Source organism: Hydra vulgaris, chromosome 03, assembly GCF_038396675.1.
Source record: "Hydra vulgaris chromosome 03, alternate assembly HydraT2T_AEP".
Lineage (NCBI taxonomy): Eukaryota > Metazoa > Cnidaria > Hydrozoa > Anthoathecata > Hydridae > Hydra > Hydra vulgaris.
In genome coordinates this window covers 13820001-13839931 of record NC_088922.1, presented here as the reverse complement: position 1 = coordinate 13839931, position 19931 = coordinate 13820001, and the positions used below count along the sequence as shown (strand labels likewise).

General features: G+C 25.7%; 1 protein-coding gene across 2 annotated transcripts in view; it reads right to left on the bottom strand.

Annotated features, from left to right (window-relative positions):
• The window catches only part of LOC100211428 (mitochondrial potassium channel ATP-binding subunit), a 64926-nt gene that overhangs the window by 19397 nt on the left and 25598 nt on the right, over window positions 1-19931 (bottom strand). For both annotated transcript variants that reach the window (XR_010637406.1, XM_065792400.1), the window contains exons 4-6: window positions 18903-19106; window positions 13605-13870; window positions 1570-1703 (exon numbers count right to left, since the gene is read on the bottom strand). Coding sequence is in view for 1 of the 2 variants with exons in the window: in XM_065792400.1 (XP_065648472.1) it covers window positions 1570-1703; window positions 13605-13870; window positions 18903-19106 (604 nt within the window). In the remaining variant the exon portion in view is untranslated. The remainder of the gene's footprint in view (window positions 1-1569; window positions 1704-13604; window positions 13871-18902; window positions 19107-19931) is intronic.

Genomic DNA, 19931 nt, shown 5'->3' with positions numbered 1-19931 from the left:
TTACTTTAGTGTGATAGATCAGGTATAAATGAATCATTTAAAATGCCTTTCAACAACTCGTAACTTGCAGAAACTTCATCGCAAGTTGCAAGAAACAACTTATAAGGAGTTTAGTTTACAAATTTCGATTGCTTTTTAAAGTAAAAGAAAGGTTTGTCATGCAGTGGTACCAGTTGTGATAAAATCAGCTAGATAAGTTAAGTAATCATCATAAACTGCGGCAGACTAAAAATAGAAAATCAACATTTTAGTTGAAAATAACCTTAGATTTTGAGATATTATTTTTCTGCATCCAACATAGTAGATAATAAATCATTGCTTAAAATTATAGTTGAGATTTGAAATAGAATTCTGTAATTTAATTTAATACACTATGATTTTTAAATAGAATTCTGTAATCTTTTAATACGCTGTACTTTTTTTAAAATTTAAATATGGTTTGATTATGTATGTTAGTAATGCAATATTTGGTAGCTGACATTTTTGCATCATCTTTTTTGTATCAAGTATAATTTTTTTATTTGCTATTATATAATTTGCAACACAGCATAATAAAAACAAAAAATTATATTCAAGCTTTGGAACTTTAGTTTAAGAACCTTTGATATACTAGCTATTTTTAAAGTATTTAGACAAATTTATTAAACTTTTATTTTTTTTCACTGATTAAGTTTTTTACTTAATAATAAAAATAGAAAAACATTTTTGCACAACATTTATTGTTGGCATTGCACGCATAATTTACTACCTTAGAAGGCAGGAAATTATGCCATATTAAGAGTATACCACATATCCTACCCTAAGGTAAAATATCCAATTTTTTAAGAGTGCGATCCAGGATTAAGTGCTTTTAAACCATCTAAGATGATAAAATTGTAACTGAATTTTTGTTTCCAGAAACGATACCAACATAAAGAGTAATATATAAATTATCAACTAATCCAGCTAAGTAAATTTTAAATAAAGTATAGAGTTAATTAGGCTCTATTAGCTAATATTATATATAAATATACTCTGAATGTATGATAGTAAGCTTTGATACCCATAGGCATGCATCTAGTTATACAGTCGATGAAATGTTTGCATAAAATATAAAATATTTTCATATAGCATATTCAAACCACTACAAACTTTGTCAAGTAACTACATCAATTAACAGTTGATGTCTTTATTTTATGCTATATTCATCACTTTTATTCGGAATATGAAATATATATGCAATCAAAAATAATATCTTGAAACTAAATAACCAAAACAAGCACAATTTGCTCCTGCCATTTCAATATTTATTCCAGAATATATGCAACTTAACTATAGTGAAATACAATGTTTACCATTTGATGCACTGAGCACTAGTATAGAGAGGAACTACATTGTTATAAGAAAATAGACTGCATTTTCAGACAAGTTAAATACTACGACTATGTTTTCACAAATAGGTACTACCAACTGACACCCAATCCCTACAATCAATCTGTTGACACCTAATCCCACAAACATTGATGTCATTATTAGTAAAAATTTTTGATGCCTAAATAATATTTTTATTTAAAAAAAAAATTAAAAAACCTGGTTAATATAACCAATAAGTTCTCCTCTAAGCCATGATGGGTCTAAATCTGCAATGTTTATACCATCAATTGTTATACAGCCACTTTCAACATCATAAAAATATTCAATTAGAGATGCTAGCGTTGATTTTCCTTTATATAAAATGAAAGAAAAATAAATTCTAGATGCACAAAAAATAATTCTGAAAATATATTATAAACAAGATATGTGTATATTTGTATACTTTGTTTATTACTATATATATATATATATATATATATATATATATATATATATATATATATATATATATATATATATATATATATATATATATATATATATATATACACACACACACACACACACAATATTATAATAGGAAATCTGCAATGTTTATACCATATATATTGTTTATATATATGGTATAAACATATATATACACATATATATATATATATATATATATATATATATATATATATATATATATATATATATATATATATATATATATATATATATATGTATGTATAATATATATATAATTTTTATTTATTCTGATTCACTCCCAGCAAGGCTGCAAGCAACTACTATTAAGATATGAGTTAGAAAAAAAGAAACTAGTTACAGAGCAAGGAAATGATTGATAGAAAACTTGAAAAGTTTTAGGTTGCATGAGTCAGGAAAACGTTAAGATAGGAGTGAGTTCCAAAGGGTTAAAAAGCAGGGTAAAAAATTAGTAGAATAAAAGTTTTTATTGCACGCAGGGATACAGTAAATTAATGAGACTTTGCTGACAAGTCAAGCGAGAATGAGTTTTAATTGATGGAACTAAAGATGATAGCTTGTTTGAACAGCAAACATGATTAGGACTAAGAAAATGGCCAGAATGATAAAGAGAAGCAACCTTAGAGAATGCTAATTTACCAATCAATTATATATATGGTTTTCATGAAAAGTCAGTAGTTAACAATAATCCAAGAAAGTGTAAAGAAGAGGATTTAGTGAGAGGGTTACTATTTATTAATATATGAATGTCAACAGCTTTGAGATAGTTGTTTGCAGTAAATAACTGAGTTTTGATGAAGTTAAAATTTTTGTAAGGCCCAAGCTGTTACAGAATTGAGATTCAAGATCAGCTGTCTGTCCTAAGCAATAGAAAAGATATGACATTTGGCAGGCAAGGAAACAAGTCTCAGTCAAAAACTTATTTTATATATATATATATATATATATATATATATATATATATATATATATATATATATATATATATATATATATATATATACACACACACACACACACACACACATATATATACATATGTATCAGTGACGGATCCAAGATATTTTAGAGCTTGAGATAGCCCACTTCCAGACATGGGGCAAACTTTTGTATGTTTATATTTATGTAAAATAATGAGGCTTTGCAAAAAAACTGTAATGATTGGAGGCTGGGAACAAAAAGCCCTTTGACTTTCATCCCTCCAACCCCAAACGCGATTGCCCATCACATTTGGTGTAATGATATATATATATATATATATATATATATATATATATATATATATATATATATATATATATATATATATATATATATATATATATATATACACACACACACACACATACATATATAAATGCAGCATTGGACGAACACTGATGACGCCTTACAAAAACAGGACGTTATGGGGGCTTCAGTACATACATCAACTATCTTAGAGCCTGCGGCCCAAAAGAATGCTGCTACATCGACTAAGGGTTTGGCATGGGGCAGCAATTTTTTCTTTTATTATTCTTTATCCTGTCAATCTTTAGTTTACTGAACTACTAAATTTAAATTTAAAAATTTATTTTCCGCTTTATAATACAAAAAAGATTATATTTTTTAGCAAACGTTTAGCTTTATTTTATTTTCTACTTTTAAGTCTTGACCATTAGTTAGGGTATTAAATAATGCAAATTATTATTATGTAGTTTTGTTATTGTTATGTTGCAATATTATTATTAAACAGTGTTAAACTACAAGAACTAAGAGGAGTTGTGATTAAGTTCCCTAGTAGCAAGCAACATTGGTGAAGTATTGGTACAGTATTTATCTCAATGATGGATAAATTTTGTTAACAATATTGCACCAATATAAAATATCCATATTATGATATATATGTTATATATCATGATATATATGCAGCCAACCTCCAACCAATATCACATTGACATAATGTTGCTTCTCTTTCTTTTTTCTATAAATACTATAATGGGCACTGCTGTAAAGAGCGTCTCTTGTTGTCTATTTTCTAGTATCTCTTGTGCCATCAACTAAAATTCATTCTTGTGTTACTCATCATTCAATTAAGTCTCATTCTTTTACTGTGACTGTTCCTAAGTGCTTAAATAATTCTTATTCATCTAACTTTTTTCCTCGAACACCAGTTCTTTGGAATTTGCTTCTTTCATCTTGTTTTCCTGATTCATATAATTAGCAACCTTTCAAGTTGTCTGTTAATTGCTATCTTCCTCTATAAACTTTATTTTTTCTCTTCCAGTAACTTTCAACTCTAATAGTGGTTGCTTGGAGTCTTGTTGGAAGTGAAGATGTTAATACACACACACACACACACACACACACACACACACACACACACACACACACACACACACACACACACACACACACACACACATATAGCAAATACTACTTAACAATATCGGCTATATGTAAACTGCAATAATGCCAACATTTTTTTATCATAATCAATAAAAAACATTTAAATTAAAAAAGAGAGCACCCGGAGAAGGAATTGAACCCAAAACCCTGTTAGCCACGCCTCCAAATTGAACACCTATTACATCCACAGGACTAAACTACAATGTCAATGAGGAGAAAAATTAAAAGATATAAAAATTTTATTGCATAAAAATAATGCTTACTTTATTATGTAAACATTATTTGTACGAGCATACAAATAATGACCTCTAAGAAATAAAACATTATAATTTACAAAAAATCTTCCTGAGGAGGACTTAAAAATCCAACGCTATCACCTGTGCCTTAAAAAAAGAGCATTATTACATAAACAGCACAACACGAATATATTGATGACAATATATTCGTGTTGCGACAACAAATAAAAATCAAATTTGTGGAAAAGTTACTCAATGAAAAGTTCTGGCCAAGTGAAAGAAAAGATTATAATAAATATTTTACAAAAAACATCAGAAAAAAATAATCATAAAAATCTATTTTCATTTTTAATTCAAAAATGTCATTTTCTACACAGTAAAATCCAAAATAGTTATTTTGTTTAATTTTACTAGAGCGGTAAAAAAAAGAAGCAACAAAATTATAAAAACACATACAAAACTCCATGTCTCTATTTTTTAACTATTTAAAAATACTACTAAGCAAAAAAATTATTTAAAAAAATCATTTTATACCATAGCATAGTTTTAAAGTTTTAAGGGTTGAATGTATTTTGATGTATATATACAGTCATGTTGTGAAGCATTAAAAATTATATCATAAAATCATATTTGATTACTTTGATAATGTTATAGTGCATATTTTAAACATAATTTACATGGTTTTTAATAGTCACTTATACTTTTTTTCTAACATCATTGATTGTGTTGTTTTGTTCAGAAAAAAGTTTAATGCTGTAACTTTTGCATATATATATATATATATATATATATATATATATATATATATATATATATATATATATATATATATATATATATATATTCATTTATATATATATATATATATATATATATATATATATATATATATATATATATATATATATATATATATATATATATATAAACATATTTATATATATATCCACTTTTACTTAAAAAATTTTATAATAATTTTTTTTCTTATTATTTTTTATAAAATGATGTTATTTTTAAAAAAGTTATATAACTTCACTTCTTTTGAGACCCAACATGATATAGTTTTGAAGAACTACTTTTTTGATAATTATAGGGACCAGTTAAGTGTTCAAGGGCCTTGGGGCACCCTTTAAAATTTTTTTTTTTTAAATTTGTTAATTCTAGTATTACTTTATTATATAGAACACATCTAGAGGGCCAGAGCAGACATTTAAAAAAAAGGACCACCCTAATATATATATATATATATATATATATATATATATATATATATATATATATATATATATATATATATATATATATATATATATATATATATATATATATATATATATATATATATATATATATATATATTAGGGTCGCTATTAGGAAAGATGAGGTGGGCAATAATTTCTCGTATATATAATAAGATCTCAATCTTATAGAGGTCGGCATCAGTTAGGCAAAAATTATTTGATACAAAGGTCTGACCATAAAACATAGAAATGAGGTTGGCAATTTTTTGCCGATCTCAATATATGTGTGTGTGTGTATATATATATATATATATATATATATATATATATATATATATATATATATACACACACACATATACACACACACACACACACACACACATATATATATATAATGATCAGGTCTGTGAACTATGTAAAGACGAAAAAAATTAAAATAATAAATCGTGCGGTATCATAAAATATAAATGTTTATAGCGAAAAAACCCAGACTGAAAATTCTTATTTGAAAAAAAAACAACCTTAAAATCAGAATCGCTTGTCCAAATTTGTATAAGATATCTTATAATCAATATAATCAATACGTTGTTAAGGTAAAATGAACATCATAGTTTAATAATATGATCTGTTCTGATTGTTTATTGGAAATTTTTCTTAATTATAAGCTCTTTCTTGGTCGGAATTCTAGTATTTTTTGTGAAAACTGATAGAAATACTCTATTTTGAAAACTATATATAGTTAATATACAGGATTGTGAATAAGTTTTAGACCACTTGTATAATTAGACGTATTTACAATTTTATTCCTATGCAATTTTTTGAAAGCATACTTAAGTTTGATTATGTATAAGAGAAGTTGAAAGAATATATTATTTTGAATAAATAAACAAAATTGATGAGGAAACATGAGGGATTTGTTTGTTTATTTATTAAAACAATGTGTCATAACAACTACATCCAAAACAGGATATTTGAAGAATGCTATTACAGAAATCAGAGAAACTGACTCCCTTGAAGATAGAAAGAAAAGTAGGAGACCTCCTAAGCTAACAAAAGATGACAATAAATATTTAAAAACCGTATCTTTAAGAAATACAAAAAAAGTATCAACCGAGCTGGCAAAAGATATTAACACAGCATCTAAGAAAAATGTCAGCTCTTCTTTTATTTGACATTACCAACTTAAATCGGGATTAAGAGGGTGTGTTGCAATTTAGAAATCATTATTATAATGTGGCAATTTCAACACTGAGTCCAAATTCAAAATTTTTGGCACGAAAGGACTCCAATATGTTTGAAGAAGAATTGAAGAAGCCTATCATCCCGAGTGTTTAAACCCTACTATTAAACACAGAGGAGGCTCTTTACAAGTTTGGGGCTGTTTAACTTCATCTGGAGTTGGTGATTTGATCAAAATAAGGGGGCGGCTTACCGGGGAACGTTATGTGGATATCCTAAGGCTGTATCATCCGGAATGAGACTAATAGGTCATAATTTTATTCTGCAGCAGGAAAATGACCCAAAACATTGTTCCCAAATGACAAAAAAATTATTTAAATGAAATGGCAGAGGAAGGAGTACTGAAATTGATGACCTGGCCTCCCCAGAGTCCAGTTTTGAATATAATTGAGCATATCGGGAATTACCTGGACAGAAAAAAGGTCGAACATGCTCCCCAAAATGCTGAAGAATGTTTTGAAGTACTTCAAAGAGAATGGCACAACATACCCCAGGATTTTATAACTAACTTGTATGAATCTATTCCCCGGCAAATATTGGCTGGGATTGAGGTAAAAGGAGGATATGGTAGATAATAGGAGCTTTTTATGAAGTTTGACATTAAAAAGTTTGTAATTGTTCCATATTTTGTGTGAAATACATGTGTTTTAATAAGTTTATAATTTAGAACTACAAACTTAAATATTAGAGAAGAATTCTCCCGGATTTTTTGAAAAAATGTAAGTGGTCTAAAACTTATTCACAGTACTGTATATCAGAACCGATTAGAACTAGGATCTATAGTAAATTAAGGCACTTTTTTAAAAGATTTTAACTAAATTCATGTTAACGCTGATGAGCAAAAATGATCGAAAGACTCCAAAATGGTGTTCTTTAGATTTACTTTTAGGGGTAGTAAAAAGTTTTTGAAAATTATATATGAAAAAAGAAAAGTTTCTTTAAATGTCAAAAAAATCTAAAACAAAAAAAAATTATACAATCTAAAGCTTTTGTATGGACATAATATGCTGATAAAACCATGCTAATTTTAAATAAAAGAACTCATATAATTTGCAAATTGCCTTAACTACACCGAGTAGTAAATATCTAATTTTCTGTTTATTTTACCATGATCTTTATTTCTTCAAGATAATAAAATGGATTAAAAAGTAATTACCTGCCAATTGAAGAGCAACTTATTTAAAACTGTCCTTTAATTACTAACCGAACGTTAGATTTAAAAAATGAATTAAAACTTTTTATGAAACTCAATTTAAAGATAATGGAATGTGAAACATGAAAACTTTGCTTTTTTTTTCTGAAAAAAGCAGTGATTTTAAAATATTGATTTTAGAGTAATGTTAACTTTTGCTTGTTCGTGAGAGTAATAAGAGTAACTTAAACAACGATTACAAGAACTTAAAAAAGTTTTATTAAGTTTCAGTTTTAAACTTTGATGCCTTATTTTATTTCTATTTCTGTTTAACTTTTAGAAAAAATCCTTAGTAAATGCAACTTATTTAATCAGGATGTTAGCCAGCCCAATGGCACCACATATACCACAAAATTTCAATTGGTTTAAAAATCCCAAAATTCCATGAGCTTTTTTTTTTTTTAAATATTCCCAAAATCTGGTAAATTGGTATTTTTAATCATTAAGTTTACCATAATTAATATATATGGTAAATTAGTTATTAATATATAATTGAATTAATAACTATGGTTCATTTAACTTTTAATAAAGGTTAATAATTTTCACAGTGCTTTAAAGCACTTTTTAAATAATAAATCTCATTTATTTATTATTAAAATTAAAATGATAGTAAATACAATTTTTAATTGCTTATATTTTGTATTCGAAAAGTTAAAATAGACAATAACTATTTGACTAAAAGACGTTTAATAAGCATAATTACTTTTATTTTAATTTTGCAAACGCTACACTATTTCTAAATAAAAAACTTTAAAACATTTTATACATTTAATAACTACTAAAATTAAAATTACTGGAATATAGTTACTAAATGTTTAGAATATTTTAAACTCATAATATTTTAAAATTTTCAATAAATATTAACAAATGGGGTATTATTTGCAACTTAAAAATTTATTAAAATATTAAATAAAATAGTTTTTCTTTATGTTACTAAAGTAGGTCCACTGCTAAATAATGTATTTAAATAAATGGTGTTTACAAATAAAATTTACAAGGAAATACTATTTCAAATCAATTCCTTATCTTCGAATAAAACTAAACAAGGTGAACACAAACGAAGTGATATTTTAAAATCATAGTTGCTGCACCAACTTTTACTAGGAGGAAGGGGGGGGGGGGAGAGAGAGGGGATAGAAATAAGAACATTTGTTACTCCCCCCCTTACATTACTAAAATATACACTCACCCCCGCACACACACACAGATATATATATATATATATATATATATATATATATATATATATATATATATATATATATATATATATAAAAGTTATAACTAAAATTTTAGTAACTCTGTCACTAAAAATATTTAACGCATGATTTTTAAAACTAAGTTTTCTTATCTCACTTCCCGAATTTGCGGTTTAAAACTTTTGATTTTTCAAAATACTATCAAGTTTATCATTTAATTTTATAAATTAAATTTTCCATTATCATTTGGACAAACACGTTTTGAAAATAGCAAATATTCCAATTTATCTGTTAGCAGTAATGACTTCATGACTTTTAATTTATTTTTTCTACAAAACAGAAAATTGCTTTCAAATTTAAACTGAACCTGCAATTTAATTATTATCAAATGAATTCTTTTTCTCTGAAAAGACTCTGAAGAGACTTATATTTTAAATTTTTCTGTTATAGTTATTTGTCTGTTATAATTATTTTTAGTTTTGTTTAGCTTCAACTTTTTTAATAAATAGACTTTATTATAAGCTTGACCAATTTGAAGATATCAGTAAAAATATTTAGTTTGTTAAATTATATTTGACACAAAAGTAATTGATATTCTAACGCTTTAGATTTTATTCAATGTTTTTGAATTTTTAATGTAGTAATAATGTAGTAAATAGAATGTGATCAAACCTGTATGAAATCGAAGCTATTAATGCAGTTTTAATTTAATAAATTAATATAAATAAAACATTATGCTACATATTTTATATTAAAGCATTCAAAGTTTGGAATTTTTATTGAAGAAGAAATAAATCATTGGCTCTCTTGCACTGAGATTTTTAATTATAATTTATTTAACAAGTATAACTTTTTTTTTTTGCTGAAGTCAAAACATATTTTGACTTCAGCAAAAAAATTTTACTAAAAAATTTTTCTATAAAATCCAACTTATAATTTTCTCCCTTGCAATTTATATATATGTATATTATATATTTATATAAATTTAAATTTAAAATAAAGCTGTGAGGCAACTTTACATTGCCAAAGCTCGATAAGTTTCACATTTTCAAAAATGAATAACATATTTAATAACTTTATAATTTAAATATATCAATATTGCTGAACTAAAGTGCTGCAATATTGAGAAAAGATCTAAAACTAGCTCTTAACTATTTGGATCACACACAAAATAAAATCAAGTTAGATTATATCATCATTTGGATCACACATATGCAAAATAAAATCAAGTTAGAGTATATCATTAAATGATATGTGTTTTAAACTAATTCTTAGCAAAGCTAATGCAGGCCTTGTTTTAATTTAATATTACATTTTTAAAAAAGTTTGATATTAACAACTTTCTTTCTTTTCTCAACATTTGCATAAATGAATTAAAATATGTTAAATTTTAAATGATTATTTCTTATATTTTTAATTGCGGCTTCGCAACTAAAATTTTTTATTTTAAAAAAATTAGCGAATAACAAATAAAAAAGTTATGTTTACAGTAAATAAATTTTTAATAAACAATAACAAATAGAAAAATTATGTTACTTTATTTACTTTATTTATTAAAAGTTTATTGTTTTATTTTGTTGTGAAAGCAAGGATTACTTTTCCAAACATCATTTCTTAAATTTAAAATTATATTGCTGTATATATGTTTTATCAAAAAATAATCGCTGCAATTCAACTTGCGTAATAAAAAAAAAGTTTAACTTATGTTATGTGCAAATTTTTGATGAAGCCGTTTATTTAAAATTTAATTTTGAGTAAAAAAAAAATGTTTAGGAAGAAAAACCGAAAAAAACATTTGCGATAAAAATGAGCTAATTTTTTTTTAAGTACAAATAAAAATTAAATATTAAACAATATTAAGTATTATTTTTAAATAAATTTTACACTTAAGTTAAACCCAAGAATTAACTTTGATTTTAATTAAGTCAAATATATTTTTTAAATCAAAATTAAGTTATATATTTTTTAAATCTAAATTAAATTTTTTTTTTTTTTTTATCAGAATGATATACTTTTATTAAATTAATTTTAAATAATATTTTTTATCAGAATTAACTTATATTATTATGATCTTTGCTTTAAGCTTAAAGTATTAGAGTTTTTCAAGCAAAAAAATCAATCATTACAATAAAATAAAAACGAAATAAGAAAATAAAAACAAAATAGCGCTTATATCTAACATAATTGCCATTCAAACTTTTATAACAAATATTTGCATTACTCAAAATGAACCACAAAGGGCTCAATACAACTAAACTCTAACTTTAGTTATGACCTCAGCTATATATCACCGATGTCATTTACAGCAACTTACAATTGTGTCAGACCATCACAAACATTAAAAAGAAAGTGTAAATTCTTTTTGTAACTAAAGTTTTATATTCAAATAATTATCTTATTATAAAATAATAACTTTTAAAATTATGAACTTTTTTCTCATTGATATTTTTGCTCAATGTGACAGCATTACATGACCTTTGGTTATGAAATTTTCATTTTGACACCCACAGAAACTAAAGTTAACTTAAATAACTAGTTTCATTAACAAAAATAATTATTACCTATTTTATCAATGATAAATGTTCAGAAAATGAAGTGAAACTCAAGTAACATTTTGTTAAGCAAATATGTTTCTCAGAATTTACAGCAGTAAAGAAATGATCTTCAGAATAATAACTTTGCAAAGAGAACTAATGCATCTAAAATGCAACTATAGCCAATTGTACAACAAAGCATTTAGATAAACGAATCTTTAATTCAAAATATTTTAACTTTTTTGTTGTTGTTGTTGCTGTTGCCTTGATCTTAAAGAAATTTGTCAGTTACAAACATTTATAGTTCACTTATTAAGGGCTATTCTAGACTCTTTGCGACAGTATTGACTGTATTTGGTTAGTTTTGGGCATTGCCCAAATTCAGAAATTGAGGACTTTTTTTAAAAAATATAGCAAATATTGCTTTTTTTGCAAAAAAAATGCCCATAATAGCCAATTTTTCTGTCAAATATCATTACAGCAAGGGCTAGTTAGGGCTGTTAATGGGTAAGGTAGACCCAGACCTAACCCGTTTCAACCGGGACTGTGTCTTGTTATTATGGCTCTGAAACTTGCCAGACCCAGACCCAATCAACCAAACAAGTTAGGCTCAGATCTTCTAATAACCAGACCTGTTATAACCAAGCCAAATTAACATTTTCTTAACTAATGTCATTCAGATTTCTGCAAATTTTCCAATCTTATTTATTATTAAGCATATATGCTGATAAAAACATTGCTTTAATGGCTATAGCCTTAGAATCAAAAGGTCCAAGATTCAATTCCAGCACTGATTATATGATCAGTGCATTGCAACTTTTTTGAGGAAAGCGACATGAAATTCCTAAACAAGTGTTATTCCACAGTGTTTTGTGACAAGACTGTTAGGCCTTTTATGAGCACTAAACCAAGAAAAAAAAAGTTTTATAAAAAGCGCTGATATATATTATAATATTATTATTATAATATATATCAATATATTTTAATATACTTTTATTATAATATTATTATAACAAAATTATTACAATATTATCTTAATAAAACATTTGATTAGGAAGACACCAAAGTCATTGTATGTGATGCCCCAGATGAGATTGTTTGTGAAGCCCCCAGATAAATAATCTATTGGATACTCTTTATTATATTTTTATGTTACTTTCTCTTTATTGTATTAGTTAAGGCTAACTGCTTTAGTTTTTAAGTATTTCATCAATGAAAGTTGAGAAAAACTACCTCAAGTACACCTTAACTGTACACAACTATGACACATGCAACCAATACCCCACACCCAGTAATGTTACGCACTGTTTTTGTTTTTGTTTTGGCATGACTGGGGGCAATTCTAGAACCTGCGGCAAGTCAGAGCTGCTCCAGGTTTGTTAAGTAAATCAGGTCTGGATCCAGGTAGGGCCTATTGATACCCAGCCCAAACCAAGACCCATATAAACAAATCAGGTCTGGATCCATGTACGCTGATACACAACCCAGATTCAACCCATTAAAAGCCCTTGTTGTATCAGTATCTATGGAACAGACCATACATTAAAATCTTATTCTAATAAATGATTAATAAATTTAAAAAACTTTTAGAGATAAATATAAAATATAACATAAGTTTCACTAAGTAGTTAAGCATAACAAAAGAAATAAAACTATAGTAAAATATGTCACTTAACATAACACAGAAGACAAATGCTTTTAAAAACACACTTAACTGAAACAATAAAGTTTACCTGATCCACTTGAACCAACAAGTGCTACCATTTTTCCAGCTTCGATATTTAAGTTTAAATCTTCAAAAACTAAGTGTTCTGGTCGATTTGGGTAAGAAAACCTGATATGTTCAATAGATATGTTTCCTTTAATTTTATCAGCCGGTATTATTTTTCCACCTAATAACTTTAAAGTTGGTTTAAGTTCCATGTACTCAAAAACACGAGCCCCAGCACTCATTCCTTTTACAAACTGGCCAAATAAAACTGACATAGATGCTAATGATCTGTTTAAGAAAATATTTCAACAATATTAAAATTGAGTATTTATAAAAATTAAATTCAATATAAAATGTATTTTATATTGAATTTAATATTTATATAACTTGAATTATTTCATAAACTTGTGTAAATGCTGTTTACCTAAGATTTACTATGTGCTACTTATATTTATTAATTATTTAGCACATAATTTTTATATTTCATAAACTTTTCATATTTCAAAAATCTTGACAGCTTGGTGAAGATAATAAATGCAACAGTCAACATAAAAACTTGAAGAAGAATTTTTTTTTTCAAAAGTATAATTCTAGTTTTACAACTCCAGTTTAATTTTACAATTTTAATACAATTAAAATTAAAGTTCATACACATTTAACACAATTTTTAAACTACTTTCAAGTTGTTGTTTTTTAAAAATTCTCTGCCAAAATGACTTTAACATCATAATATTACTTTATTAACCTTTTGAGATTTTCATGAAACATAGTGGGTTAGTTAATAAGAATGAAGAAAAATAATCTTGAAAACTTTGACATACAGTCACTGTTTATTTTCAGTTTTGATTTTTCTCATAACCTTTATTAGCAAAAACATAATTGTTTTTGTACTTTGAAAATCTATATCTTGAAAACAAAATGTCAGTAGACATTTTAATTCTTTCATCATAAATGACTCTGGACTTTGTAAAATATATACACTACTATAAACACTTTGTTAACAGTTCACAATCTTGAATTTAATAAACTTTTAAAAATACTTAGTTGACATTATTTTATATCTACTACTAATAAATACTATATATAAATACTAATAAATAAATTAATATAACTAATAAGTTTTTTGAAAATAGTTTCTTTTACAATGAACTTGGATTGAAACAAACCCATTCTTCCATGGAGACATTTAAGAATATTTTTTCAATTGATAAAAGTCAACTTGATTTTTATTTTTTCAATAAAAAACTTTGCTTTTTTTGGATGATTCTACAAATATGCTTGCATACTGGTAGAAACTCTCCAGGTGCTAAATAAAAAGTCTTGTTTAATGTTTTTGTGTTGTTGTTGAAAACTCCTTCGCACCAACAACACAAAAACATTAAACAAGACTCAATTTAACTTCCAAATAAATGGTATATTTTTAATTGTGTTAGTTAAATATATAGCAAAAAAAACTTCTATCATATGAAGTCTTAAATTTATCCAAGAAATCTTTTTATGTTGACTGCATATAATTTAAATATGATTTAATTTACATCTTAATGGCACAAGTTCTTGATATTTTTTTTTTAATTCCTCAAAACATTTTGTCTTGATTTTACATTTTAATAATGCAACTTCAGAGCTACTCAGCAAACGAAAAATGAGGAAAGGGATGAAATTTCAAAAGCTATCTTCAAAATTTTATTAAAAAAAACTTCTTTTAATTTAAAACAAAAAAATGATTTCTATCAGGAAAATTTAATAAATTATTATTACATTATTTTTAATACATGTAGCATGTTTAAAAAAAATATATTAATATATATGTTACATTCAATGTAAAAGTAATTTATTGATTTTAAAAAGCATATACCATACAGTTATCATGGATCCTGATAATGTCAACCTGACATCAGGATTCATGATAGCTGTATGATAGCTGGCCTATAAACGACCATGATAGCGAATCTATAAATGCTACTTATATGGAATGATAGTGTACACATCAAAGTATCATGTGGTAAAAATTTTGAAATCTTTTAATTTTGTAAGCTTAAAAAAATTTAATTTGAATGTTCAAATTGAGACAAATTTTAAATTCATAGTGCACTAATAAAAACACCTGTACAATGAGAACAACTCTATATAACTTAACAAAAATTGATGGAAATGAAGCTTATGACCACACCAAACTCTGAACAAAATTTCAGTATGATTGGTTTACTGGTTAAGGATTTAAGGCCGCTTTAGTTTAAATTTCATTACTTTTTGCTACTTATACCTCAAAACATTACTGATTTCTGTGATATTTGGTCACTTTTATCAAAATATTGGTTACATGAGTGTAGTTCTATGTAATACCAACAATTTTTATTATTTTAAAAATAACAGTAATCGGTAACGCTTTGAGGTATAAGTAGCAAAAAACAAACAAATTTTAAACTTTAAACTATAGATGCAGTAAGTAAAAAAAACAACTTTAGAATATTGTGTCATTCAAGCAATAAAACACATCAAGAGGGTTTATGAGCAAGAAGTAAATATAATAATACTGTACTGTACCATAATAATTACTGTAATTTAAAAAATCTAAAAATGACATTTTAAAAAACACTTAATTGTTTGGTTGCAACAGGTATTTGCTATTTGTACAGATAAAGAGAACAAAATGAAAAAGATAAAAGAAGTTATTTAAGAGGAATGTTCACATTTACTAGCAAATGGGTGCTCAGGCAACAACTTTAATTTAGTTAAGAAGCATGTGAGACCAACTTTTCTGGTGCATTTGATTGACATTAATAAATGTCTCTGAAATCATCACTATCCACATGTGAGTAAACAATGTTTATATCATACTTATTACATTACCCCTTATACAGCTTTAAAGATTCTTTATCCTTCTGTTCAGTGAATTACTGTTAGTATATCACCTATTTAAGCTAGCTCTAAACTTTAGAGATGGCATGATAGAAATAGAGTTATGCTGTAATTTCCTAACTTCCACTGCCTAATTGTCTATTTTAAAAACTATGACAAAGCTATTTTAGGGAGCCACAAAAATGATATCAAGCATACAGTCTTAGCTCAGAATTAGGGTCAGCATTCAGTAATGCCAACCTAAATACAGAACTAATAGTTTCTGAAGCGGACAACTTTTTGCTAAACTCAGTTATATGACTATGCTTTGCAGTTACCTAATTAACTCAAAATTAAAAAAAGAGCTCCTTAATGTGGCCTGGACAATATACACTAAAAGCCCTAACAGAGACACCATATATGTGTAACATGGCAATGTTAATACTCTGATATTTTACAGCTTTTGATAAAATCATCTTTTCTTTTAGTGGTACCACAAAGTTCAAGAAACCTTAATACCACCCAGCTTAAGAACCATTATTCTGAGTTTTAAAGCTATACACTTATTAGAACATAACAGAATGAGTTGCATAGCCAATAACAAGGAGACACAAGAAAAAACCCATAAGTAGAGTCAAGAAAATCCAGGGCCCATCGTTGACAGAAAACAATTTAATACAAGTTTACATCTATGCCAGTCTAATAGATGAAAAAATAATACAAGGCTGGTCAAAAGAACATTTCTGCTTACCCTAATGTATTTGCCTTGGAGGCCTTCTACAAGATTATAGCCAGATGAAGTTAACATCTGCTCAAGATAAGTATTTTCATTGAAACACCTCATCTAGCCTTTACTCAACAGAGCCCCAAAGCTGGGTTATTCTAGAACATAGTTATTGTATTCTTGTCTTCGCCTAGAAATACATAAATAAAATAGTCAATTTATTAGAAAAAACTAAACTAATAAAAACATTGTAGATTCTTAGTTTTTGTTTATTTGAAGTAGAGCAACAAATTTTTAAGTTAAAAGTTAAGCTCGAGCCCATTTTAAACCTTCATAATTACTGAATTTTACCATATCGGTAAACTTCAAAAAATTAGTACGCCTACCTTAAATTAAAACTGAAAAAATGCATTGTGTCACTTCAGTAAATGCTAGTTTTACTCAAAAACTAAACTTTTTAAATCTGTAGATGTTTTAAATTTTTTAGGCAGGCATTATGAAAAAAAAAATGGCTTTCAAAATCAAATGTCATTTGTTTTACAAAATTCCAGAGCTATTCATGATAAAACAAAGGTCTTCTGATATTTCGTTTTAAAAACATAAAGCTTTAAAGTATGAAAGAATCATGTTTACTACTGGAGGTAATTAATGAAAAAAAAAATTCAAAATTAGCCTATTTTTAACCTCAATTAAGACCTAATTATATAATTATACTGCATTTCATATCTTTTTGCTGTATAAAAGAAGTGGGAGCTGAAATTATTACCTTACCTATTATGAACGTGAAATGATAATTTCATGATAAATTGATAATCAAACATGATAAATTGTTTTATAGTTTATGGTACATGATTTTGCACCAAGTAATTGTTTGCAAATAGATCAGATAATACATAACATTTTAAAATGTTTAAACTAAAATTCACACTTATGTTGAATAAAAAGTAAAATGATGTATGATTTTCATAAAAAGTAAAATGATGTATGATTTTAGCATTTAATGACTTAAAAGTTCAGTTTTTTACAAGCATGCAACTTATTTGACTTGATATGAAGTGATTAGAATATATAGGACAAGTTATAGGCATTTATTTTATAAATTTAGGAATTTTTGTAACTTTTATTTATGTTAACTCAACACTTTTGTATGTTTTTACTGGTGTCAAATAGTAAATCACAGTAAGACTTAAAACAACATAAAGACAACAAGAACAACAAAAATTATGATAACAACATAAAAAGAAACAACAAAAACTTATAAATAATTGTAGATTTGATTTTAAAACTTTTAAAACAAATAGATGATTTTTAAAATAACAAAAAAAACATTCCAGTTCTTTAGTGGCTGCCACTTTAGATGTTCCAACCTTTAGTAGGCAAAGCAGATTTTTTAATTTATACCTGTTGACTGCAAAACAATAATTTTAATAGAACATTAAACAAAATTTAATATAATAAAGACAAATTTGTAAACAAACAAAATTTTTTTAAATGAAACCAGGTCAAAAGTAAAAAAAGTTTTTTGATAAATTCAACTGTTAACAGTACTATACCTGTTTAGAAAGTATACTATATTTCAATAGAATTTTGAAAAAAAAATACAAAAAAAAAAAAAAGATAACAAATGTGACGATGATGATAATGAAGACAATGAAAAAAATGATGATGAATGTTTAAAAAAATTTGAGAAAAATTTAAACGTATTAGAAAAATTCAGAAAAAACACACACACACAAGGAAATAAATTGGTCAACATACTTTTGGACGGTTTGAGTGGCAATCAAATAGCTCATTAAATCACCAGGCATTAACTGTTGGTTATTGACAAGTATGGCACCAGTGTACAATACAGCCAAAACAATACCATTTATCGCTAAATTTGAAAGACCTTGAAACACTCCAATACCAGCTCCAAGCATTTCATTAAGTTGCTGTGACTTACGAACTTCATTAGAATACCACCTGAAATAAATACAAGTAACAGTTATTTTAATGCTAACATTGTGTAAAATAAGAGAGTTTATTTACGATATTTTAAAGCATTTAAGTACGTAAAGATATGCTTATAAATATATATTAATATGTGCTTATAAATATATATATATATAATATATGCTTATATATATATAAATATATGCTTATATATATATATATATATACATATATATATATATATATATATATATATATATATATATATATATATATATATATATATATATATATATATAATTATATATATATACATACACACACACTATAGCATATTTATGTAACAAATTAGTACCATATTTTTGTTACATTAATTATGAATTTTCAGAAAAAGAAGAAAAAAACGAAGAAAATTGAAAGAAAAGATTGCTACCAGATGCCAAACCCTCAGTCAATGTAGCAGCACTCAATTTTAATAAATAAAGAAAACAAATTTTCAAAATTTTAATTTATTAAAAATTTATTTACTCTAAACATAACTTTGCTATTTGTTACTCGCTAATTTTTTTTAAATAAAAAATCGTTTCTAGTTGCAAAGCAGCAATTAGAACTTTAAGAAATAATCTTTTAAAAAGTTCAAAAATTTAACATATTTTAATTCATTTATGCAAATGTCGTGAAAAGAAAGAAATTTGTTAATATCAAACATTTTTAAAAATGCAATATTAAATTTATTTAATATTAAAAAAAATTTAAAAAAACAAACATTCCCTTATAGTAATAATAAAAAAGAAGTTAAATAACATTTAACTCGTTTTGCGGTAATTAATACTATTGCAGTAATTTAAAAAAGTT